General features: G+C 35.5%; 1 protein-coding gene across 4 annotated transcripts in view; it reads left to right on the forward strand.

Moving 5' to 3' along the window:
• Positions 1-26,507, forward strand: part of WDR72 (WD repeat domain 72) — a 221,426-nt gene that overhangs the window by 81,978 nt on the left and 112,941 nt on the right. For all 4 annotated transcript variants that reach the window (XM_060417921.1, XM_027971818.3, XM_060417922.1 and 1 more), the window contains one exon: positions 2,033-2,235. In XM_060417921.1, the coding sequence (XP_060273904.1) occupies positions 2,033-2,235 (203 nt within the window). The remainder of the gene's footprint in view (positions 1-2,032; positions 2,236-26,507) is intronic.

The raw sequence follows: 26,507 nt of genomic DNA on the forward strand, positions 1-26,507 counted from the left end.
GTAGATGGTGACTGCAGCCATGAAATTAAAAGATGCTTACTCCTTGGAAGGAAAGTTATGACCAACCTAGATAGCATATTCAAAAGCAGAGACATTACTTTGGCAACAAAAGTCCATCTAGTCAAGGCTATAGTTTTCCCAGTGGTCATGTATGGATGTAAGAGTTGGACTGTGAAGAATGCTGAACGCCGAAGAACTGATGCTTTTGAACTGTGGTGTTGGAGAAGACTCTTGAGAGTCCCTTGGACTGCAAGGAGATCCAACCAGTCCATTCTGAAGGAGATCAGCCCTGAGTGTTCTTTGGAAGGAATGATGCTAAAGCTGAAACTCCAATACTTTGGCCACCTCATGCAAAGAGTTGACTCATTGGAAAAGACTCTGATGCTGGGAGGGATTGGGGGCAGAAGGAGAAGGGGATGACAGAGGATGAGATGGCTGGATGGCATCACTGAGTCAATGGACGTGAGTCTTGGTGAACTCTGGGAGTTGGTGATGGAAAGGGAGGCCTGGTGTGCTGCGATTCATGGGATCGCAGAGTTAGACACGACTGAGCAACTGAACTAAACTGAACTGAACTGAATAATAGTTGTAGTAATAACTGTTATCTTTGGTTTGAGAAGCTCTTCTTATTGTCATCCTCAACAGAAAAGATTTTCTTGGTGTTGCTGCCTGCTTTACTTGAAGGTGTATCTATCTTGATGGAAAAGGAAAGTTTCGAGAAATAACATTTGTAAGATGTATATGTTAAAGACATTAATTTATTAATGAAGAAATGTTGTAATGAAAAGATATCATGGTTAAAAGACCAGAGACTAAATTTCTGCCCAATATTTTAGCATAGTAGCTATTAATGACTCAGAATCCAAAGCACTAACTCAAGGTAGTTTCTTGCTGAAAAGGAAAGGTATCAGAGGAGAGAAAGAGAAATGAGTAAGGTTTGAATAGTCATAATCTTCAACTCTACCTATGTATTCTAAAGACACAGGGGTATAGAAGCATTATTTCTGTTTTCTTATTTGAATTACTTTAAATTTATTTTTTCTTAATACTATCAATAAGAATGATCTTTTTCCTTCTTAGCAAATATTATTGTACAACTGCTTCTTTCTTCATTGGTAGGAAAGGAATAATAATTAAAATTTTGTGTTTAGATTCTATGTAAAGTTCATTTTCCTTCACCAGTTTACCTCATAGGATATAGAGTATATATTTAATATAGTATGACTAATAAAATGAACTCATAACTGATATGAGACAGTGGTCATGATTAATTGATATTTATCGAGATTTCACTGAGTGTTATGACAATGTATTTTATAAAAACACTGTGGATTCTTTTTTGACACTTTTGCTCATTTTATACTTGTTTCTTTTAACTTTAAACTCCACTTGTCAGTACCTTGAAATTCTGAAACTGTAAGAATGGCAGAGTAGAGGGCAAATAATTTTTTTTCTCTCCTAATAGAATAAGAAGTAAAAGCCAAATGCATAACAGCAACAGTATCAGCAATACCATCACTAGCCAGAAAACCCTAGAGAGGCCTGAACTGCTGAAGATGAAGGCATCAGGCATCTGCATTCTTATTGCCTCTATTCACTTAAATGCTGTATTACCAATAGAAACATTTTAAGGTTGGGAACCCAAGCAAAGCACTGTGGATTCTCTGTTGTTTGTGAGCTGGAACACTAGGGGACAGCACTAAAATATTCCATAGTTGTTTGTTATTGATCGCTTGCATACTGTATAATAAGTAGGAGAGTTTACTGTTAATGACTATTGAATGCTCTGTTGATTTCAGTGGACGAAAGAGCACAAAGAGGAATATGAGTGTCTCAAGTCTATAATTTTAGCCTTTATAAAACGATGATTTGATAATTTAGAGGAAGCTCCAGGCTGTCCTTTGGTTGCAAGGAGATAGTAAGGCATGATAACTGAAAAAATTGTGATTTTTCTGTTTTGAGTGGTTTCTTCTTTTTATTCTTTGGGGGTAAATATTTTGCATAAATTTTTATTTCTAATCTTGTTTTTCAGGCACTTTGGAAAGACATGAAACAGGAGAAAGAGCAAAGATTATTCTTAACTGTTGTGATGATTCACAGCTTCCAAAGCCTGAATCTATACTTCCAGTGGCCTCAGAGACACATAAGCACAAAAGTGTAGAACAGAGGTCCTCCAGCTTGTCCCCGTTTGGGCCAATACCTTACCCTGGTCTGCAGGTGGAGTCTTCATGTAAGGTAAGTTCAAATCAAGCTGCTGCTCACAGTAATCATTACCCACCCCAAGTAAGAAGTAATGCGCTTTCATCAATATCTGCCCATTAAAAATCAGCACAAAGATAACAACTCAGAGATGATTGTATCTACCAGACATGCCTTCCAAGCAATCTTGGGTAAATTGGGATAAGTTTTTGAGTGATTATTGTTTTTGAATGAATATAGCATTCTTTTTTTGATGAAGACATGTTCTGACTTATCAATATTGAGCCAATTTTATATGAATTATTGAATTCTAGATGGTTTTTAATGAAAGGAGGGTGGGAACCTATATTTTGTGGTCTAGTTCCTTTTTTTTTTTCATGCAAACTCCATCATTGTGTATTAAATAAGGCTTAGAATTCTGACATGCTAATGATCCTAGAGATGCTAAGTGTATCAAAATAATTCAAACAATGATCTAATTTTTCTGAAGCTTTTTTGTTTTTATTTGTGATAAGCAAATTAAGAAGAAGTCAAATACCTAAGTGGGAAAAAAAAATATGTATCTATATGTAGTGAGAGGATGTGTCATCTTTAACAAAGATGGCTGCTAAACTGTGCCTCAGAGCTGCAGGGGTGGGGGTGGAGGCATCAGCATATGAGCATCACCTTTTTAGGTTTGAAGACTAGATTCAGCTTTTATCAGTGAGGTCAGTGTTTGTCAGTCTTTTGAGAACTGAATCATACTAACCAAACACCCAAGAAGTGAATACGTAAACTAGAATGACAGTTATTTAATTTACAATGATAAATATGATTGCAGTTCATTGCTCTGCATAGTCTCACTGTAGCAAAGCTGCATAGCATGGGGGAGAATGGGGAGGTGGAATTTTAACAGAGGATTCCTTGATGGGCTTCAAGTCATGAAAAGCTAATGCAATGGTTGCTGTCACCCCATCAGGATACTTTCTCTATTGGTCAAGCCTGGTATACACTGAAAATTTTCTACATTTTGGTTTCCCTCTTTAAGACTCCATTTAGGCCACCTACTTCTATGCTTTCTCCTGCAGATGTTAAAACCTGCAGCTTTTTTTTTCTTTTTTCCATTTCTTTTTTCCTGAGTATAATTATTTTCAGATTTTCCAAATCTTTTTCATGTTCTTATTTAAAGAAATCATGGGGTTTTTATTTGCTTTTTGGCCCTGTGAGAAAGTGGGACCTTATTTCCCTGACCAGAGATCCAGCCTGTACCCTCTGCAGTAGAAGGCTCAAAGCCTTAACCACTAGACTCCCAAGGAATTCCCAAGGGGTCATGTTTTATAAGGACAATTATATCAATATACTAAAATTTTTAACATTCATAACTGAAGTTGAAAGTGATAGGGTCTTAGTCTCTCCTAAGTGCGAGACTGAACCACACTTCTATTACGTATTTTAAGACGGAGGTGTTCAAAGCCCAGTGGGTAAGACCATCAGACTGCCATGTATTCCATCTTAATGTGACTTTGTTGCTTTTTGTTCACAATAGAATGTGTATCTTATAGTGGAAATTATATGCCAGAACAGTAGGTGAGAACTTGGATATGTCTCTTGACTCATGCATGTCAGGTGCCTAGGGTCTGCAGGAGCACATCTCATTTATCAAGTGCCTATTTTACTAGTTTAATTCCCAGAAGGTAAGCTGATTGCTATTTCATTCAGTTTCTTGAAGGACTTCAGAGCTACCTTTTAGGTGGTGATAACAGTATATATTTCTTTACGTAATTTTGTTTCTGTCTTTTGACTCCAAAAAGTAATAAAATCCTGGGGTCTTGTTTTCCTACTCTTAGGTTGATTCCAACTTTATTTCCTAGCTGCTACCCTTTACCTGGATGACTGTAGTCTCCAATTTTTACTCTCTACAGAGTTGGAGAATTGAATGAGACAGGACTATCACCTCCTGTGTTCTGTATGTTATACTTCTCTTATTATTAGGCTTCCTGTTAAATAGAGCTATTTTTATTTGTGCTTCTCCTAAGTTATAGCTTCTCCAATTATATACTGCATATCTTCATCTCATCCTCTTAGATTTAAGCCTTTAAGACTATTTTATCTTAATTTTTTGTGCGGGGGGGGGGGGTGGGTGGGGAGGGGGCGGCGCTGCATCAGTCTTAGTTGCGGCATGCAGGATCTTCAGTTATAGCATGTGAACTCAGTTGCAGCAAATGGGATCTAGTTCCCTGACCAGGGATCAAATTCCCCTACTTTGAGAGTGTGGAGTCTTAGCCACAGAGCCACAAGGGAAGTCCCTATCTTAATCTTTTATTGATAAATTTGATAAGCATAAAATTTCAAGAATGCTTATAAATTCCCCATCCTCCTTTTTGTTAATATAATAAAATGCTTTATTAGTTTTCAAAAGAAAAAAATGTCAGATTTAAAGATAGGAATTAAATCACACTCATTTCAGAGCTGGAGAAAAAGACAATAAGTCTGAAATTTAGAAATATGTAGGATAACTGTGTTTCAAAATTTTTTGATGTAGACTTCAGTGAGAAACAAATGAAATATTTTCAAATGGTATCATGAATTGTTTAAGTGGAAGAACAACATGTAATATGTGTGGTGAGTTCTTTGTGTTTGGCAACATTTGGCATTTATTAGGATTCTGTATTCACTTTTCCTTCTTGCATTTGTAGAGTGCATATAGATTTAGGGAAAGGTTTTAAAGAGAACAACAAATACAATAAAACATTTAAAAAATGGGTCCAATTTGACATGCTAGAGGAGTCGATTATGTGCAGCTAGATAAAGAAAAATCTTTGCAGGTAGGAGCGGGCCAGAGTCTTAAAGGATTTAAAGGAATACAATATCATATTAGTGATGGGGAAATGCTTTTCTCAGATTCAGCTGAGGATAAAATAAGATAGGAACTGTTTAAATTGCAGTGGGAGGAATTTAGCTTTAAGGTAGAAAATAAACAATCTTACTAAAATCATCTCTACATGGCAGAACTCTTTGTTACCTCATCAGATTTTAATGAGGGAAGTCCTTTTTTGTCTGTTAGTTGGTTGGTTGGTTTAATTTTTTTTTCCTGCACTTCTTGTCTGTAAAATGAATGAAAAAGTAAATAAATAGGATTTTTGAACTGCCACAATTTAGACCAATTGTAATGTCCTGGAAATGTCTTAAAAAAACAAACAAACTGATTTTCTGTAGAACGGGTACCCAAAAGCTCTAACTGGTTGCTTACTTAAAGTTACAAGGTTTAATACGGCAGTCATTAACCATACATAGCTACTGAGCATTTGAAATTTGGCTAGCACCATATGTTAAAATGATATTTTGGATATGTAGGCTTAAATAAAATACGTTATTAAAATCAATTTCACCTGTTTCCTTTTATTTTTTCAATATGGCTACTAGGCATTTTAAAATTACACATGTAATTTGCATTTTATTTATGTTGAAATATTTAGGGACAAATGTTTGAACTAGACCAGGGATAAGCAAACTTGTTTGTAAAGGACCAGATGGTAAATATTTTAGGCTTTATAGGCCATAATTTTGCTATTTGAACTATTTAACTCAGTTCTTGTAGCAGAGAAGCCACCATAGACAATTCTTACACAAATGAATATGGCTGTGTTTAGATAAAACTTTATTTACAAAAACAGGCAGTGGACCAGATTTGATACTCACTGTCCATTATTTGGAAATTTCTGATCTAGTCAGCCCTCTCTAGACTTGGAAATTGTGAGGTATTTGGAGGAGTACTGGCAAAACAGCCAATACCTACCATCTCCTTAGATATCTAAATTTTTAATGAAGCAACTTATCCCAGCTTCTTCTCCACTATGAGGAATATAATCCAAAAGGCCTTGTATCACTCTGTTCCCTGACAGCAGTAATGGAATTCATATGTTTGAAAGTCTGCCCTTTGTAGAAAACAAATGTGTGCATTATACTCTCTAATCCAAGTGAGATTTTTTAAAATAAAATTTTCTTTAAATAATGCACTTAAATATGCATCATTATCTAAATATATAATATTGGTTATAAATAATCCATTTACATATATTCCAAATAAGCTTTCGAGAAATATGTTTGGATTTTTTAAATCTTTAGTTGACTTTAGAGTGATGTCTGTTTGGTGACATTTGCTGAAAAATCTTAGAGCTTTATTTTGCTACCTCCTGTAAAACACAGATGCTGTACTGCTGGGCCCCCAATAGAGAACTGGATCCCAGTACTACTTATTATTTTAGTAGAATGGAACATTAGTTCTTCTACATTTTATGACACAGAAACAATCAAAATGAAACTAGAGTTGTTTCTTGATGGTGGAATTTGAAATTTTCTCCTGAAAATTTATGTGTATCAATATGAAATAATAATTCATTGTGGCAATATTACATGTTGCAGATTAATTCCATTTTCACTAAACTATCTACAATATACTATCAAAATTATTATTACAAAAAAGAAAAAATATTTATTTGAAAATAAGTGTGTTATATAAGGATAAATCCTCAGTATAGAATGATAATCTTCACATTTTTGATTACTAATTTTTAGTATATTCTCTTTAATATAATAAGCAGCATATGACTATTTTTTTCTAATGTAGATAATATTTTGCATCAATTTTATATAATTTTAAAAGGAAACAGATTTTTATTACTAGACATGTAAGTCCTTCATGAAAACATAGGAATCTATCTATAAACATTGAATTAAGATTTTTGTTTTGAAGACTTTGGTTTAGTGAATCCCAACTTAAAACTTAGTGCCTAAATGGTATCACCATTCCTGGTGAGCTAGAATAAAGAAATACAATTGAGGAGAAATAAAGGCCATTTGCTTTTTGAACACATGTGAGGTGATGCAAGTCCTTAACAGAGTATAGCCATTTCTCATAAGCATTTTATATAATAATTTTAACTATCAAGTCAAAACATTTCTGTAATATGTAATTTTTTACACTTGTTTTATGAAGGATATCTCCTTTCTCACTTTGTGGCGTGAGTTTAAGCACTTTTGATAGAAAGTTCCCTCAATGTTGAGGAAAACTCTGAAAAGCATATCACAGCTTTGTTCCAAAACTAATTCAGGAGGGCTCGGAGTCTCTATGAAAAGTCGGAGCGGCACTATTAAAATGAGTCCAGCTGTCTGCCTCGCACGCAGAAGCAACCCTGCATTTCCTCACAGGACTTCAAAGCCTTGCTTGTATCTAAACATTTGTTGGCCATGTAAATCAAGGCACAAAAGGAAAACGCTGCTATTTCACGGTGCGCGGCTGGTCTGAGTCCGGCATTGTGCTGCACGTGCCGGTGGGGAGTGCCAGGAACAGAAGGGCACTGTTCTGACTGTGTGACAAATGTAGTTAACACCAGATCCATATTAATGTTGTCAAGTTCCCTTGATGTATTTAAACAGACTTTAATTATTTTCAGCGTCCAAAGGCCTGAAATATATAGCCTAATAGTTCTTCAAAGAAAGCTTACTTAATGTGTGAATGTAAAACCTCTCATAAAAATGAAACTTTTATATTAGCCATAGTCATTGACATAGGTTATTCATCAAGTCAGCAATTTGTGTGGCAAAGTGCCATTTGAATAGTGTATTGTTAGGCTACTTATGGTCCACTTGACAAGGGCTCTTGCTGTAAATAGTGCAATTTGACTCCAGCTGTTAAAGAGTGGCTTTGACAGCAGCCAAATAGAATGGAGATGCCTTACTGCACTGCCGAAAAATCAATATTGGGTTCTTGTTCATGGTAACCTGTTCTTTTCTCTTCTGTAGATTTATAAACGACTATCAAGGGTTTATAAGTGGAAGTTTAAATATTATTTTAAATGCAATTCTCTTTGAGTTTCAAATTAAGGTGTGATAAATGGTTACAAGTACAGAGTTTAAGGATATTATTTCCACCCTCTGGTTCAGGTTTAGTCACAATTACAGTTAAGTTGAATTTGGATTCTCCAGCTACAGTAGAAAAGAATTAGTGTAAAACATGGGCTCAAAATTGTGTGCTTATTGTATATTGCCAGTGCAATTATTTCTTCTTTTTTATTTTCTTATCAATTTATCTTCAGTGTCCTCCCATCTTCTCTGTGTGTGTACCTTTTTGTATAGATGGCAGGGTTCTTTGTGGCTGTGCCCATAGCAACACCCACAGATGTTGACAGCAGTAATGTCCCCTGTGTTGTTGAAGATTTCCCTAAAGCAGAGTCTTGCTGGTTTTGAAGATTTTTCTAGCGGTTTTCAGCAATACAGGGTTGCTATGATACCTGACTGGCAGTAATAGATATTGAATCTGTTAATTACAGTAACCACACACAAGGACTTTTTTCTTTCGGTTTTTCTGCTGTTGCTAGCTGTTATATTTAAGATACAGAAGAGGAAGTGAAATTATATACTCAAGATGAGAATATATTTCGAGAGTTTACTTTGAATCTTGATATTTAGTTTTAAAAATGTCCTGGGATAAAAACCTTTCAGCTGACTGATGCAGATAGAGTTTACTTAAATTGCAAATATAATTTATTTAGCTAATTACCAATTTTGACTGAATTTGATTTTGAATTTTTATTGTTTACTTGAGATGTCATTAAGTTTTCATCTAAGGTGTGCTAAGCAGGATTTGAAAGAGCTATCATTTTTAACATGAAAAAAGCTGGTATAATGAGTACTTTTTCAATTACCTCTTTCAGTGAAAGCTGTTAAAATAGTTGTCTTCCTATTACTAACGAGCTCTGCATTTATTCAATTTGTGACTGAGATAGCAACTCAGAATTCATAAAGCTGATAATATAATTGTGTACTAAGACCTTTAAGGCTGATTCAAGGTCAATGTTACTGTTTTTGTAATTGCTGATAGGCAGTTCTCACTTCTTCAAGAGGAAGGGTTGGTTCTGCTTTGATTTTACTTGATTTTACAAATTGTTATCTCTTCTGTTAATTCTAAAGTTAACCTTTTCACTGAATAAATGTTTATGTTATTCTCTAGTACTGGATTTAGCCTAGATATACCTCAGTAGCTTTCCCCACACCCCACAATATTAATCAACCCTGTTAGAAACATGGAAATCTAGGATTATAACTTTCTTCTTGAATTAAATATTCCAATTTTAGTCATCAATTAACTTGTAGGTGAGGATTCTAGCTTAGAAACTTGAATAAAAGTTAAACATAGCAGGCATTTTTATTTTGCATTTGGATTAATCTAGGGACAGAGTGACATAATTTATTAAAGCATGTCTTTAATTTGTCTCCATTAGCATCAGTAGTTTTATGGACATATTTTAGAAAGCATGAATTATGTAATAATGTACACACCATATTACACACCCATAACTATTTAGAGACTTTTTGTTTCTCTCTCATTTCTTCTGTTCTTTCCTACTTTTCTTTCTTCACTTGCAGTTGAAAAACAAAAACAAAACCTTGTGGCTTTCCAAAGTTGTTAAGGCCAGCTTCTTGTAGGATCTAAAGATAGACCTAGTCAACTTACTGAAAGAGGCCTGAATCTTCTGGGATGAAAAGTCACTTTAGTGGATTTGGATGTTCTGTTATTGAGCATGTTTGCTGGTTAAAATGTGATGGTAAATGTTACCCCTTTATGGAAGCTTGGTAACTCAGTCACTGTCTGACATCAGGAATATTCTCTGTTTATATCCCATTTTTGATGATACTCTGAAGGGTGAAAAAACGAAGTTTGTAGAAATTCAGATTTTGAGTTAACTAAAAGGGTTAATGGCTTATAAAAGAAAGAAAACAAAGATAATAAAAACTTTCTTTTTGAAAGTTGTGATCATATCACTTACTGACTAAGAGTACCAACTGGACCCATTTAAAGGAATCCCAACAGGAGCACTACTTCTGTACCAATGACTTATATCGAAACTGGCCCTAAGAGAGCAACAAATGCAAAAACGTAATATGAAGCAATTTCCATAAAAGAAAGCATCTATTCTCACAGAATATTTCCCGTAAGTTGCTAAAAACAAAATGTATTAAGACTAGCTTTATTCATTTGACCTAAAAGCATGAAATTATTAAAAAATATATCCAGTTAATATTCTCATCCATTTTTCTGAACTGAGTTTTAACAGTGACATCCTAAAGGTACAACTAGTTCTCTGTATCTTCATATGATATTCATGGCAATAAATACAAATACTGACATAAATTACATTATTTGTAATTTTTTACATATTATGAAGCTCATAATACTCTGGAAATAGTTGAAATATCCTGCCTAAGCTTTCAGTCCATGTATGATTATCTCTACCAGATATTTTTTAAATGGTCATAAGAGGCTGCTAGGTAACAAGGCCTTTCTTATACACATGTTTAACTTCATGCACATCCAAATAAAACTAAAATTTTATTATTTTTTGTTTTCACATAATGTCTGGGACATGATGGTTTTTATTTTATTTTTTATAACAATTGTTTCAGTTCAGTTCAGTCACTCAGTCATGTCCGACGCTTTGCAATCCCATGAGCCGCAGCACGCCAGGCCTCCCTGTCCATCACCAACTCCTGGAGTCCACCCAAACCCATGTCCATTGAGTCGGTGATGCAATCCAACCGTCTCATCCTCTGTCGTCCCCTTCTCCTCTTGCCCTCAATCTTTCCCAGCATCAGGGTCTTTTCAAATGAGTCAGCTCATCGCATCAGGTGGCCAAAGTATTGGAGTTTCAGCTTCAACATCAGTCCTTCCAATGAACACCCAAGACTGATCTCCTTTAGAATGGACTGGTTGGATCTCCTTACAGTCCAAGGGACTCTGAAGCATCTTCTCCAACACCACAGTTTAAAAGCATCAATTCTTTGGTGCTCCCAGCTTTCTTTATAGTCCAACTCTCACATCCATACATGACCACTGGAAAAACCATAGCCTTGACTAGATGGACCTTTGTTGATAAAGTGATACCTCTGCTTTTTAATATGCTGTCTAGGTTGGTCATAACTTTCCTTCCAAGGAGTAAGCATCTTTTAATTTCATGGCTGCAGTCACCATCTGCAGTGATTTTGGAGCCCAGAAAAATAAAGCCAGCCACTGTTTCCACTGTTTCCCCATCTATTTCCCATGAAGTGATGGGACCAGATGCCATGATCTTAGTTTTGTTTATTGGAATATAATTGCCTTACAGTGTTACATTTCTATGCCAGAAATCTGTATGACATTGGCTTCTTTGTTCAGGGTCTTACATGACTAAAATCCAGATGTCGGCTTCAATTACTATATCATCTGAGGCTGAGTCCTCTTGCACTCTTAATCAGGTTATTGGCAGAAATTAGTTCTTCGTGGTTATAGGACCGGGGTCCCTGTTTTCTTGTTGGCTGTCAGCCTGGGAGGGGGCACACATTCCTTGCCGTATAGTCCTTTTCATCTTCAGGACAGCAATGGAAAACTTCTTATGAATGGAATTCATTTAGTACTCTTAAGTCTCTGATTTCTCCCTCAGCCAACAGCCATAAAAAAAAGTCTCTGCTTTCAAAAATTCAGTGTGATTAACTCAGGATAACTCAGATAATTTTCTTATCTTCAGGTCAGCTGATTTGGAACCCTAGTTATATCAGCACAATTCCTTCATGGCAGTACCTAGATCACCATTTGGTTGGGTAAATGGAAGAAGATATGCTTCACTATGGTCTAAGAATATTGAGGGCAATCTTACAGTTTTACCTATAGATGGAATCATTCTAACTCAGAGTGACTGCTGAATTACTTCTCTCTTCTTCCAGTTCTGGAACATTCCACATCTGATTAAGCTATTAGCTGTCCTGATTAGCTATACTGGTACTAATCATTTCTGAAATTTGAATCAAACTCTTGTTTCTCTTTTGGACCTCTTCACCCTGTCTGTTCCTTCAGGGAGTTTCACATGCTGGATACCTGGATGAGTAATCAACACTGGAAAATATCTCCTTTAGAATTTCAGGATGTTCATAAAATTAAAATTGCTAATTTTTACTATTATTATGTAATTTATATTGTAGCTCCTAAACTGGGGACAATATCTACTCTTAGCATATTTTCTGAGTTTTAAATTTGATTTTGACACTTATCTTGGGCTGGAGATTGCACATATTCTTCAGCTGAATGACTTCCCAATCTGTCGGATACACAGTACAGTTTATGAGCTGATCTTTAGTCACTCCACCAGCATGACCTTAGATGGGAAGAAAAGAGCCTCAGAAGTGGACCTTCCATTATTATTCATCTGACTTGCAATCATCCTGGGAATAAAATCCAAAGTCGTAAAGAAAAAGATATTGAAAAACATCAACTATAGATCTGGGACCATAACCTAGATATTTCATCTCTAGCTACTTGGTCTCATTAAAGTAATTCATATTCCCCTACTGCTTATCATCTGCCAGAATATTTTCCCTCTGATTCTTTACCTTGAAGTCTAAGCTTCAATGTCACTTTCTCATAAAATAAGTAGCATCCCACTTCCCCTTATTCTCTGTCTCAACATCCTTTTTATTTCATTTTTTTATCTTCTCCACTTTCCCAACAGTATAATCTCAAAGGGGACAGTGATCCGCCCCCTCTTCACCCTGCATATTAACTTTGTCAGTCGATTGCTCGAAGTCCAAATTGGGTTTTTACGTGTGACTTGATCTTACAGAGGGAAGTGACCTAGTTAAAAAAAAAAAAAAAAAAAAAAAGTGATATCAAAGAGGTTGGTGAAATACAACTTCTACCCCACCAATATTTAGACACAAGTTTTCAATCAATTCAAAAGTTTGAAAGGCATACTGATATTGAAACCAGTCCAAATCAATTCAAAACTTAATAAGAAAAATTTTTTTAAAACTGGTGATGAAATTTAGGATATTTAGCATACTAGGGAGGAATGGTCCACATAGGTAAGATAGGTAAACTGATATAGACTCAGAAAAGGAAGATTAAAAGACAATGTGGTTTCTTACCCTAGAAAAGTTTCTATTATTGCCTTAAATTCAGACTCCTTTTTCTTGTAACAAAGTTATCTAAAATAAGCACTCAAAAATAGCCCGAGGATTGTACTGTATATCATGAGCCCTCTGCTTCCCTCACATAATTACTTTACTAAGCCCTCCCCTTGATACAAAACCCCTGAAGCCAGCAACAATCTAATCAACAGATTTGTAATAACTTTTAGAAATGTAAGTGTAATAAATATGAAGAGGCCTGATTTATGTTTCATTTCCCAGATGCAAAGTCTCTGGCACAATCCTCCATCCCTCAAGTGGCAAATATCACTTCCTTCTTTCATAGATCATTTGAAATGTCCTGAACCTCTCATCAGAGGTTGGTGAAGAGAGGGCTGTATGACAGTAAATGCTTTGGGTAACTCCTTACTGTGGGAATGTACAGTAGCGTGCTGTGTTAAAGCTCCCGGAGATACCAACCCTCATGGAATTTGCTCTTCTTTTTTGTAAGATTTTTTCCTCGTCCAGGGAGATGTCTTGGTAATGGCAGGAAGGCCAGTGTCCCTCCGCATGGCTGTCCTACTGATTCCACTCCGCATGTATCTCTCCCTGCCTAATCCCACCTTCTCTCACTACCTTGTTAAATCCTGCCCATACTACAATATATGCATGCTATTAAACATGCATTGGCTAATTAAACACTTGAAAGTTAATTATGGATTGCCTAGCTATTTTACAAGCATACATACAACTCATCTTCTCAACTAGATCTTGTGCATGTGCGCTAAGTCACTTCATTGTGTCTGATTCTTTGTGAACCCATAGACTATAGCTCCCCAGGCTCCTCTGTCCATGGGGTTCTCTGGGAGAGAATACTGCAGTGGGTTGCCGTACTCTCCTCCAGGGGATCTTTCTGACCTAGGGATTGAACCTTTGTCTCCTGCATGGGAGGTGGATTCTTTACCGCTGAGCCACAGGGGAATATCCAACTAGATCTTAAGCTACTTGAAAGAAAAGCCATGTTTGTATATTATGTAAGTTTTATAGTGTGGAATGCAGAACAGAGTCATTTTTGTTCATTCAGCAAATATACAATGAACACCTACTATGTGCCAGATACTCTTCTTTTAAATTTTTTTTTATTTCATAGTTGTGTGGGTTTGGACAAATTTACTTGTCATCACAGTCACAATATAGACCCCTCCCATCACACTCAGAATTTCCCCCATGGCTCTTCAGAGTCCACTCCTTCTCCTTGTCAGACATTCTTCTTGATACTAGTGATTTCAACTTCATTGAAATACTAGACATATTTTTAGTAGGAGGTAGACTATAATTTTTAAAAGAAGAACAAGGATATTAGATAGTGATGAAGGCTTTATGGAGAATTAACATCAGACAGTGTGATAGACAGTGCCTGGGGATTTATTCCAGGCTGAGTGATTAGGGAAGGTCACAGGAGGAAGTAGTATTTATATTGCACTTATATTGTCTGAATGGCAAGATGAGGCCAGCCATGTGGCTAGCAGAGGGGGCAGTTTTCTAGGCAAAGCAAAGAGCTATTGCGAAAGATCTAATTAGGAATGAGCTTGAGTAGGAAATGAAGTCAAGAAAACAAGTGTGACTAGAGAGGTGGATCAGAGAATTAGAAGTTAGAGAGTAAGGTAGGGGCAGATGCTGTTGGATGCACTAATCCAAAGTACAGAGTTTGAGTTTCGGCTGTATGTGGTAATCCCAAGTACAGAGTTTGAGTTCTACTCTAGTAAGGGGGGAGTTTTTTAATGGTTTATCTTCAAAGGAATGATGTAGTCTGATTTATGTTTTGAAAAGATCACTATGGTTGCTATGTGGATAAATGGATTAGAGGAAAGGGAGTGTCAGAAAGAAGATGCTATTGCATAGCTGCTACAAGAAAACTGTTAGTTGGTGCTGAGTTTTTAAACATCAAATTAATAAAAGCTATGATGCAATACATGTGCTTTAATAGACCTACATCCCAAAGTACTACTAGAACCCTGTAATGGTGAGACCCATACTGTTCACAGAATGAACATAGAAGGTCATGCTGGTTCTAAATCTTGATGCATAAGTCATATTTTGCTGAGGAAAACAGTTAAGTCCAAAGGCTCAGAATACAAAGATGAATGGTAGTAGGGGAATGATGGGAAGTTGATATACCTGGATGGCATAAGAACATCCAATGCAATCTTAATAAAGGGTCCTTTCTTAGAATATAACTTACCTGAATCAAGGAGACTTAACACCTTAAATTTGGAAAGACCCTGATGCTGGGAGGGATTGGGGGCAGGAGGAGAAGGGGACAACAGAGGATGAGATGGCTGGATGGCATCACCAACTTGATGGAGTTTGAGAGAACTCCAGGTGTTGGTGATGGACAGGGAGGCCTGGCATGCTGCGATTCATGGGGTCGCAAAGAGTCAGACATGACTGAGCAACTGAACTGAACTGAACTGAACACTTTAAATTGTCTGTTTTATCTTTATACTGTGGTTTTGTCTAAAAAAAAAAATTTGTATACATTTAAAATTCTTGTTCATTTAGAATAGGCCAGGAATTTTCAGACATTTTCTGTCAAGGTTCAGATAGTAAGTATTTTTAGCTTTATGGGCCATATAGTCTCTATTACAACTACTCAACTTTGTCTTTGTAATGCCAAAACATCCACTGGCAATACATAAAAAAGTGGGCTTTTGTATGGTTTAGTGATATTTTATTCATAAAAATGGCAATATTTGACCTTCTGTTTTCTAACCTCTGCTGTAGGCAATACTGTGATTAGATTCTATTATAACTGAGTGTAATAAGCCACAAGAAGTGGAAGCTTTCCACTGGAAAGTATTGTTTTTGGTCATCATTAACATAATCTTGTAATCTCTCCTCTTCACTAAAATTTATAACTGTTTGTACTCAATTTTGGAGCTCTGATTTGTGAAGTCTATTTTGGCTTTTTGGACATTTTTGTCTTATTTCTCCAACTTCTTACTTCTTGAAGGTAGTCTCCAAACTTGAATATGTCAATTACCAGCTATGTGGTAATTTATTGTGTGTAGTCAATTGAAATAATGCATGTCCTTGCTTAGGCATTTCATTAACTTTACATTTTACACTTATGTGAGGGTATTCTCTACGTATTGGTTTCAATTTAATAGGTATGCCTTAAAATGAATTGATGTAAATATTTGGTGGCCATAGAGAGACATATATCCAAAATACGTGTTTGGCTGATTATTCTTTATATAAATATATATAAGAATCATTCCAGTCCCCCTTTTATCTATTTAGTAGTAAACCCATTCTAAGTTATTTTCAGCTGACATCCTTTCTGACCTTTTGGGCAATTATAAGCTTATTAGTATGATGTTTGGAAAGCATCAGTATGATACCAATGATTTAAAAGTCATAGTTGGGAACCAAAAGTGTTTGGAGTAAGTCAAATTAGTATATCTACAACCCATCTCTTTAGTTAGTTTTCATCTCTTAGGGGTATGACTGAAGAGTAATTTAGCAACATATGCTTGTTATCTTAGTTGATAATTATATATAGAAAGAGATTTAAAAATTGAAGGAAACAGTTACTATTCAAAGAGAGCATATGGGATTTATCTTCTGTGCTATGTATACAATAGCTTTTAAATGAAATTATTTTGAGTTTGATATTACTACTTTTCTTCTATTAGTTTCATTGAATTGTTTATAGGATGTTGAGTAGACTACATGTGAAAAGCAAAAGCAATATAGTAAATTCTGCTTTTATAAAGGTAAGGATGGTTTTCAAATGTCTCTTGTTTTTCTTACTGATTAAACAAAAAATCTCAAAATGTATATCAGTATCTTTAGTTTCATCTGTAATTCAGAATTTGGGGTCGGAGTTAACATTTCATATTCTGCGTTATTATGTCATTTACAACAGTGAAACATTTCTTTTCCTGAGATCTAGCCAAATTTATCCAGCATTGTGATGGCATCCTTACCATTGCCTTGTACCAAAATAAGATACTCTTTTCTATAGATTCTCTAATATTGATGAAACCCTACATTTAAGAGGAATATTTTGGCTTCAGTAGAAAGTCAGATAAGTTTATCAGCAAAAATTCTTTATTATTCCTGAATTTAAAAAATATATATACTTAGCTTGGGCTCATCTAGAAAACTATCATAGATGCTGTGGCTTGTAAACAACAGAAATTTATTTCTGATTGTTTTAGAGGCTGGAAAGATTAAGGTACTCCCAAACTGGAGTGGTAAAGGCCCTCTTCCTGGTTGCATATGGCTGTCTTTTCATTGAACTCTCATATGGTGGAAAGAAAGCAAGCTAGATCTTTGAACTCTTCTTATAATCTCATAACCTCATCATCTCCCAAACCTCATCATGTCCCATAGTCCCCATTTACATCTCCAAAGTCCCAAAGTCCTCATCTCCAAATACCATCATATGGAGATTACAATTTCAACCTATGGATTGGGGTTGGGGGTGGGGTCCTGACACACTTTCAGTCCACAGCATTTGGTTATGTGAATTATTTTCCATAATTCCTATTTGTCCACCCTTCAACTTGCCATTTTTTCCTTAACTCTCTCAGAGCTTTTGCCCCTAGTTGATTTCTGTCACCTGGGTATTTCATTGCCTAGAAAGCAGATTGTATTGTACATTTGTTCTCAGAATTATTTATAAAACCCTAAAACTTTAAAGCTGCTATTGATTTTTGCCCCTTCTTAGAAACTGAGACACACCTCAGGTTGTGGTTCTTTTTTGTTGAGAAGGATGCATTTGCCCCTAAACTTTGTTTCTAGTATGTTAGCCAATTCCCAGTCCTAGATGCCCTGAAATATTCCTTCTAACCCCTTGGTAATTTTGTTTACTTTCTTCTTTCCTTTTCTCTATCTCTCCTCTCACTAAACTACTTAATTCTCTAAAAGTGGTGCGTGGTTTGTTTAACTCTAACTCAGTTACGTCTCTTGTTTTGCTCTTGCCTACAAGCAAATCTCTTCGCCTTACAGAAATTAAGTGGATTGCTGAGAGATTATTTTGGATACACCATATAAGATTCTAGTAGCATAAATCTTATAAGAACAAAATATAGAAATAAAAAGTTTTGAAAAATTGAGTAGTATTCTTATAATTGAGACTGTGGTTAGTTTTTCTTTGTTTACTACAAATCAGAAGTTTTCAAGAATCGGAACTAAATAAGTTTAACCTGCAGGTTTAAAAAAAGGTATCTTTTTAAGTTATTTTAAAAATAGACAGTTATAATTGTGATTTGTAGAACAACAGTCATATTTCAAGAGTAATAAGAAATATAGATCAAAAAAATAAAAAGCATACTTGTTGTCATATTCCTTAAAGATCAGGTGACCTTACAGCCAGGATCACTGTGACAATCCTGGTATAGGCCTATTGTTCCAATGTAATAATTAACAGTGCACTATTTCACTCTCAAAAGTTGCCTGGTTTGACCAATAAATTATATGGTCACTTTACTTAAAGGAGACTAGCCTTTAGTTCAAGGGAATAAAAAATACATCTTCTTTAGGTTTAAATTTTCAAAATATTCAAATAACCATAATGATATATAACATAAACAAGTTAATAAAATATAAAACTGATGCTTAATCATTTTCCTTTTAAATTCAGATATGTAAAAATATTATACTCTGCTAGTAGGTGAATAACATAGTTTAAGAGCAGTTAAAGTCTTTACTTTTATTTTATTCAACACTTAAAATCTTATTTTTTAGTATATAACTTTCTTTTGCATCATTAATTTTTTTTAAAAAATGCAATAATGTCATTGAACAGTAATGAAAAGTAAACCCTGCATTTTCAAATGGTCTGTTATAGTAATCCTGTAACCAAGTAAGCCTCAGCCATGCTTTACAAAATTCTATTCCTCACGCTAAAAAACAAAACCTACAATTAAAAAAGAAGCAAGCATGTCGATTAGCCAGAGTTAGAGTATGTTCTTTAAAACTGGAGATTTTGTTGGATATACTAACAATATTTTACACTCATAAACCAGTCTGAAGCCTGAAACACAATTTCATTTATCTTTATATTCTAAGCTTTATAGTGTCACAGAAAGTGTCCATCTGGTCAGCTCAGATTGCTTCAAATAGTGAGTGGTCAGAAAGACTTAGATGATAAAGGTCAAAGGAGCCTCTTGACCCTGTGATACTTGCCAAAGCAATTGGAGCATCGGGACTGATACACCGTTAGATACAGTTTGCTAAAGCAGGCTCTACTTTAATTGGTAATGATAGCAAGAATACACAGTAAAGTCATTGCTGAAATAAAACAAAAAGTATCCAATATAGTAATTTATTACCAGTCGGTGGGTTTCCTGCACCAGGTTGTTTTACCCCTGCAGTGGTGAGAGAAAGCAAAAAGGTACTCTAACACTTAGCTGAAAATGGATGCCCTGCTGATACCCAGGATGTGTGGTGGCCCCATGATTGCCTGTGCCATTAGCTTGGTAATGTCATCTCTATTGTAAACTCAGCTCCCCATGTTCTTTCTGTGCATCAGCTGCAGATTGAAGCTTTCTCCTTTGTTTTCTATTTGTGCTGCCAATCACGCTGCTCTCTACCAACCCTTTGGAGGGAGACCGTTTTTTACTAGTAACAACTATCTCCAGCAACCTAGAGCTCAATGGATCTAAAAATGAATGGCTGGCACTTTCATTTACACCTTGTTTGATTTATGCATTATTGTACTATTTGTTCATTCCTATTGTTTCACCAATGGTTTTTCATATCTTTATAAGATATATATTTTTTGTAACTAGTATATCCCTACCTGTTTGTAGTTTTCTATGAAATTAAGTCATTTGTTTAAAATGTTGAAATGTATTTGGTACAATATGAGCAAAGTCTTTGTAGATCTTTTTCATTTAATCAATCAATAAAAAAATCCTTTTAAAAATAGTTATTGGTTTCTGTCAATGAAGGAAAAATTCCCATGGAAAAGTATAAAAGAGCTCTTTTGAAAATCAGGGTTTTTATCTGTAAAAATATCTTAAGATCAACAGCAGAACACTGAAAAAGGATAAATTAAAGAACAGATTTTGCTAATTGTAAGCACAGAGATGGTAAAATTAGTTTTCCTTCATATTTCTAATTGTATATGGGAGATGCAGATGGCATTTTTAAAAATTTTTGTGTGTGTTTGCTTTAAAATAGCACAAACTTTGAGAATGAGTAAAAATCAGTAAGCATATGGATTCTTGTACCTTCGTCAAATACTGGAGTTTCTTCAAAGTGTGCTTCATTTTGTAACTGACAGATACCCCATTTTCCTCAAATCATAATAGAAATTCATTCCTGAAATAATGATACAGAAAGCAGTATTAGCATTTACAATTAAACACAAAACATAAACCTGATTTTATTTTTATAACTAAGGGTCTGGGTAGTGTATTAATATTAAAAGCCTGTTACTGGGTGTGGTTTTAATGGATAAAGTAGTCCTTCATACATTTGGTTTTATAGATAAAATTAAATGACATGTTATTATAATTGTCTGTGGAAATGCTTTTTTTTTAATTAAAATCTAAACATTTTAGGTTCAGTTATGGAAATTGGTAAATTGTTGAAAAAGGTACAATTTTATTTTTCTACACACAGACACGTTTCAGCTTTTAATTTTACAAACATTATCAAGGATTATTCTAGACTAAAACTAGATATGTGCGGAGCTAGAAAGCTCCAGACCAGATACAGCCTCTACTCCACCAGTGCTTTTATTTTGACCAGGTTTTCAGCCCTATATTTGATTACTGCAAAGGCAGTTTGGTTGGAAGCACGTCCCAAGCCAGCTCCCATCTATTTTAGAAACCACAGCACTTTGTGCTTCAAAACATCTGTGGAGTTTATTATGCTTTCAAGGACAAATAGAGAAAGGCATTTCAGAAAGAGAAAAAAATGTTCCTAGTAATGCATTTCTGCACTGCAAGGGATTGTTTGACTTGCAGAATAAAAGCCTTCTACTCAATAAATTTGAGTTATTATTACAATTAATTAATTGGTTAATTAATCTGTTTCTGGTATAGAGACCAGGCAACTCATTATACCCCATGTCATAAATATGCATAAAACAAAGAATCCGTAAGTCAATAAATATCTGCCTTGGCTCTTAGTCTATTTTTTAGACCGAATAATTCTAAAGTGAAAATGATGTGAAAGTGTTTTAGCACTGAATAAATGATAATTTACGGTTACATTTATTAGCTATTCTTTCACTTTTTTTCTCTTACTGTATTTTCTTAGAAACATCCAAAGGGTAAGGTGGCAGGCAGAAGAGGAGCTCACTCATCAGGCATGCGTGTCGTGTTAGGAAAATGACTGGTGTCTTAGGAAAGAGTGAACCAATGTGGGACTCTCCATCGACTAATGGAAACCTATAGTTTAAGAAAGGTAGCACAGTTCCCAGAATAAGCTGAATCTCAATGGTAAGCAGCCTTCAGAGACAAGAATGTAGATAGGTAAAATAGCATTTAAATTGTGCTTTCCATGAAATTTTTATGTGGTTATGTGTATTAAATCAGTTAAAGGAGATGGCATGCCTTGATGTATTTGAGGGGGAAAATGTAAAAGCATTTTCTTTTCCTGGATATCATGTCAGTAATATATACAGTAACTTGACTTTTCAGGTATGGTGTATGTTGTAATTTAAGGCTTTTGAAAATACAATGTAGCAGTATTGGTTTTCATGTATCACTAATGGATCCAGGGTGAATTTTAGGAAATGAGTGCTTGACAGTTCAGAGAGGACCCTGACATTTATGAATAGTAAAGAAACTTCCCTCATTCTTCAAACCACAGCCCTGTGTTAGCATCTATTATAATGATACTTTTCATGTGTTTCTCTCTAGACTTAAAATAAAGACATGTAAGCGTGTATGAATGTGTATAAATTTCTTTGTCACACAGAAATGAGATAATATTCTAGATTCTCATTCCACAAGTTGTTTTTGTTAAGTAAAAAATATTTGGTGAACATTATTCAATATCAGTATATACACATCTATCCTGATTAGATTTTTTAACCAAGTTTCCAATAAATACTATTTTAGTTTTCTCTTTCAGAAAACCTTCATGGGGAAAGCTCTTTGAGACTGTATGTTAATATGCAATAGTTACTGGGTTCACTATTATTTTGTATACTTGAAATTAATGCATAAATCAAATTTAAATGACAGATATCAGAGAGGTGATTATTCATATAAATTGACTTAGGAAAATCATTCTAATTTATCCAATATTAAAAAATCATGGATCAAATGATTTTTAAATAAAAAAGCAATAATAATGCTAATTTAATTTTCAATAATCTACAATCCCTAATATTATTTAGCTTTTTTCCTGGCAGTTTTAGCAAATGCCAAATAATAAAAAGAAATTTAAAGGGATTAGAATAGAAAAAATTACTCTTATTCAAATATAGTAATAATGAATATGCTATATTTGAAAAAATGAACAGAACAGAAACCTAATAAAACACAAAATAAAATTAAGCATAGCAGAGCCAAAAACAAAACTTATATTCTAACACAAAAAACTTTAGTTGGAAAATAAAATGAATATAAAAATTTTCATTCACAATAGCAATAAACAATAGAAAAAAAGGGATATATTTAATAATAAATATGCAAGACCATATGAAGACACATTCTAAAAATTACTAAAAGACATGAAAAATATCTTTATTTCAGTTTAGTTCAGTTCAGTCGCTCAGTCATGTCCGACTCTTTGCGACCCCATGAATCACAGCACGCCAGGCCTCCCTGTCCATCACCAACTCCCAGAGTTCACTTAGACTCACGTCCATCAAGTCAGTGATGCCATCCAGCCATCTCATCCTCTGCCGTCCCCTTCTCCTTCTGTCCCCAACCCCTCCCAGCATCAGAGTCTTTTCCAATGAGTCAACTCTTCGCATGAGGTGGCCAAAGTACTGGAGTTTCAGCTTTAGCATCATTCCTTCCAAAGAAATCCCAGGGCTGATCTCCTTCAGAATGGACTGGTTGGATCTCCTTGCAGTCCAAGGGACTCTCAAGAGTCTTCTCCAACACCACAGTTCTAAAGCATCAATTCTTCGGCGCTCAGCTTTCTTCACAGTCCAAATCTCACATCCATACATAACCACTGGAAAAACCATAGCCTTGACTAGATGGACCTTTGTTGGCAAAGTAATGTCTCTGCTTTTCAATACGCTATCCAGGTTGGTTATAGCTTTTCTTCCAAGGAATAAGCGTATTTTACATTCATGGCTACAGTCACCATCTGCAGTGATTTTGGAGCCCCAAAAAATAAAGTCTGACACTGTTTCCACTGTTTCCCCATCTATTTGCCATGAAATGATCGGCTGGATGCCATGATCTTTGTTTTCTGAATGTTGAGCTTTAAGCCAACTTTTTCACTCTCCTCTTTCACTTTCATCAAGAGGCTCTTTAGTTCTTCTTCACTTTCTGCCATAAGGGTGGTGTCATCTGCATATCTGAGATTATTGATATTTCTCCCGGCAATCTTGATTCCAGCTTGTGCTTCTTCCAGCCCAGCATTTCTCATGATGTACTCTGCATATAAGTTAAATAAGCAGGGTGACAATACAAAGCCTTGACGTACTCCTTTTCCTATTTGGAACCAGTCTGTTGTTCCATGTCCAGTTCTAACTGTTGCTTCCTGACCTGCATATAGGTTTCTCAAGAGGCAGGTCAGGTGGTCTGTATTCCCATCTCTTTCAGAATTTTCCACAGTTGATTGTGATCCACACAGTAAAGGGCTTTGGCCTAGTCAATAAAGCAGAAGTAGATGTTTTTCTGGAACTCTCTTGCTTTTTCCGTGATCCAGCAGATGTTGGCAATTTGATCTCTGGTTCCTCTGCCTTTTCTAAAACCAGCTTGAACATCTAGAAGTTCATGGTTCACGTATTGCTGAAGCCTGGCTTGGAGAATTTTGAGCATTACTTTACTAGCATGTGAGATGAGTGCAATTGTGCAGTAGTTTGAGCATTCTTTGGCATTGCCTTTCTTCGGGATTGGAATGAAAACTGACCTTTTCCAGTCCTGTGGCCACAGCTGAGTTTTCCAAATTTGCTGGCATATTGAGTGCAGCACTTTCACAGCATCATCTTTCAGGATTTGAAATAGCTCAACTGGAATTCCATCACCTCCACTAGCTTTGTTCATAGTGATGCTTTCTAAGGCCCACTTGACTTCCCATTCCAGGATTACTGGCTCTAGATGAGTGATCACACCATCATGATTATCTTGGTCTTGAAGATATTTTTTGTACAGTTCTTTCGTGTATTCTTGCCACCTCTTCTTAATATCTTCTGCTTCTGTTAAGTCCATACCATTTCTGTTCTTTATCGAGCCCATCTTTGCATGAAATGTTCCCTTGGTATCTGTAATTTTCTTGGAGAGATCTCTAGTCTTTCCCATTCTGCTGTTTTCCTCTATTTCTTTGCATTGATCACTGAGGAAGGCTTTCTTATCTCTTCTTGCTGTTCTTTGGAAATTTGCATTCACATGCTTATATCTTTCCTTTTCTCCTTTGCTTTTCACTTCTCTTCTTTTCACAGCTATTTTTAAGGCCTCCCCGGACAGCCATTTTGCTTTCTTGCATTTCTTTTCCGTGAGGATGGTCTTGATCCCTGTCTCCTGTACAATGTCACAAACCTCCGTCCATAGTTCATCAGGGACTCTATCTATAAGATCTAGGCCCTTAAATCTATTTCTCACTTTCACTGTTTAATCATAAGGGATTTGATTTAGGTCATACCTGAATGGTCTAGTGGTTTTCCCTACTTTCTTCAATTTAAGTTTGAATTTGGCAACAAGGAGTTCATGATCTGAGCCACAGTCAGCTCCTGGTCTTGTTTTTGTTAACTGTATAGAGCTTCTCCATCTTTGGCTGCAAAGAATATAATCAATCTGATTTTGGTGTTGACCATCTGGTGATGTCCATGTGTAGAGTCTTCTCTTGTGTTGTTGGAAGAGGGTGTTTGCTATGACCAGTGCATTTTCTTGGCAAAACTCTATTAGTCTTTGCCCTGCTTCGTTCCTCATTCCAAGGCCAAATTTGCCTATTACTCCAGGTGTTTCTTGACTTCCTACTTTTGCATTCCAGTCCCCTATAATGAAAAGGACATTTTTTGTGTGTGTTAGTTCTAAAAGGTCTTGTAGGTCTTCACAGAACCGTTCAACTTCAGCTTCTTCAGTGTTACTGGTTGGGGCATAGACTTGGATTACCGTGATATTGAATGGTTTCCCTTGGAAATGAACAGAGATCATTCTGTCGTTTTTGAGATTGCATCCAAGTACTGCATTTCGGACTCTCTTGTTGACCATGATGGCTACTCCATTTCTTCTAAGGGATTCCTGCCCGCAGTAGTAGATATAATGTTCATCTGAGTTTAATTCACCCATTCTAGTCCATTTTAGTTCGCTGATTCCTAGAATGTCGACGTTCACTCTGCCATCTCTTGTTTGACCACTTCCAATTTACCTTGATTCATGGACCTGACATTCCAGGTTCCTATGCAATATTGCTCTTTACAGCATCGGACCTTGCTTCTATCACCAGTCACATCCACAACTGGGTATTGTTTTTGCTTTGGCTCCATCCCTTCATTCTTTCTGGAGTTATTTCTCCACTTATCTCCAGTAGCGTGTTGGGCACCTACTGATCTGGGGAGTTCCTCTTTCAGTATCCTATCATTTTGCCTCTTCATACTGTTCACAGGGTTCTCAAGGCAAGAATACTGAAGTGGTTTGCCATTCCCTTCTCCAGTGGACCACATTCTTAACATAATATAATCCCAGATGGAAAGCACCATATTTTAAAGATTTCAGTAATTGCAAATCTGTATGTTTAATAACAATAACTTGCAAAATCTCCCTGGTAGGTTTTTGGGAACTTCATGATTTAATTAAAAAATTCATCTGTAAAAATATTACATATAAAATGAGCTAAAGAAAGTTAAAAAAAATAAAGAAGACTCTTTTTTATCAAATGTTAAATATTATCATCTATCTATCCATCTATCTGTAGTTTAACATTAGAGTAGTTCAAGAACAGACAGACAGGTAAATGGAAAAGAACAAAGGGTTCAAGAATGAGGACTATATAAATCATAATTTACTCTTTGTAAAATATGGCACTTTAAAATCATAGAGGAAATTTAGTAAGGTTTTTTTGTATAATTTAGAGTAATTTCTGGGAAAAATATAAAATTATATCCTATTCTCTACCTTTAACAAATATAAACTTCAGATGAATAAAAGTTTTAAACATAGGAAGCTAGGTGACTGGAAGGAAATATATTTTTAGTAATTGTGAAGGGTCTAAGAGTGGGATAATTCCCAAAAGATATGTTA

Source organism: Ovis aries, chromosome 7 (genome assembly GCF_016772045.2).
Source record: "Ovis aries strain OAR_USU_Benz2616 breed Rambouillet chromosome 7, ARS-UI_Ramb_v3.0, whole genome shotgun sequence".
Classification (NCBI taxonomy): Eukaryota; Metazoa; Chordata; class Mammalia; order Artiodactyla; family Bovidae; genus Ovis; species Ovis aries.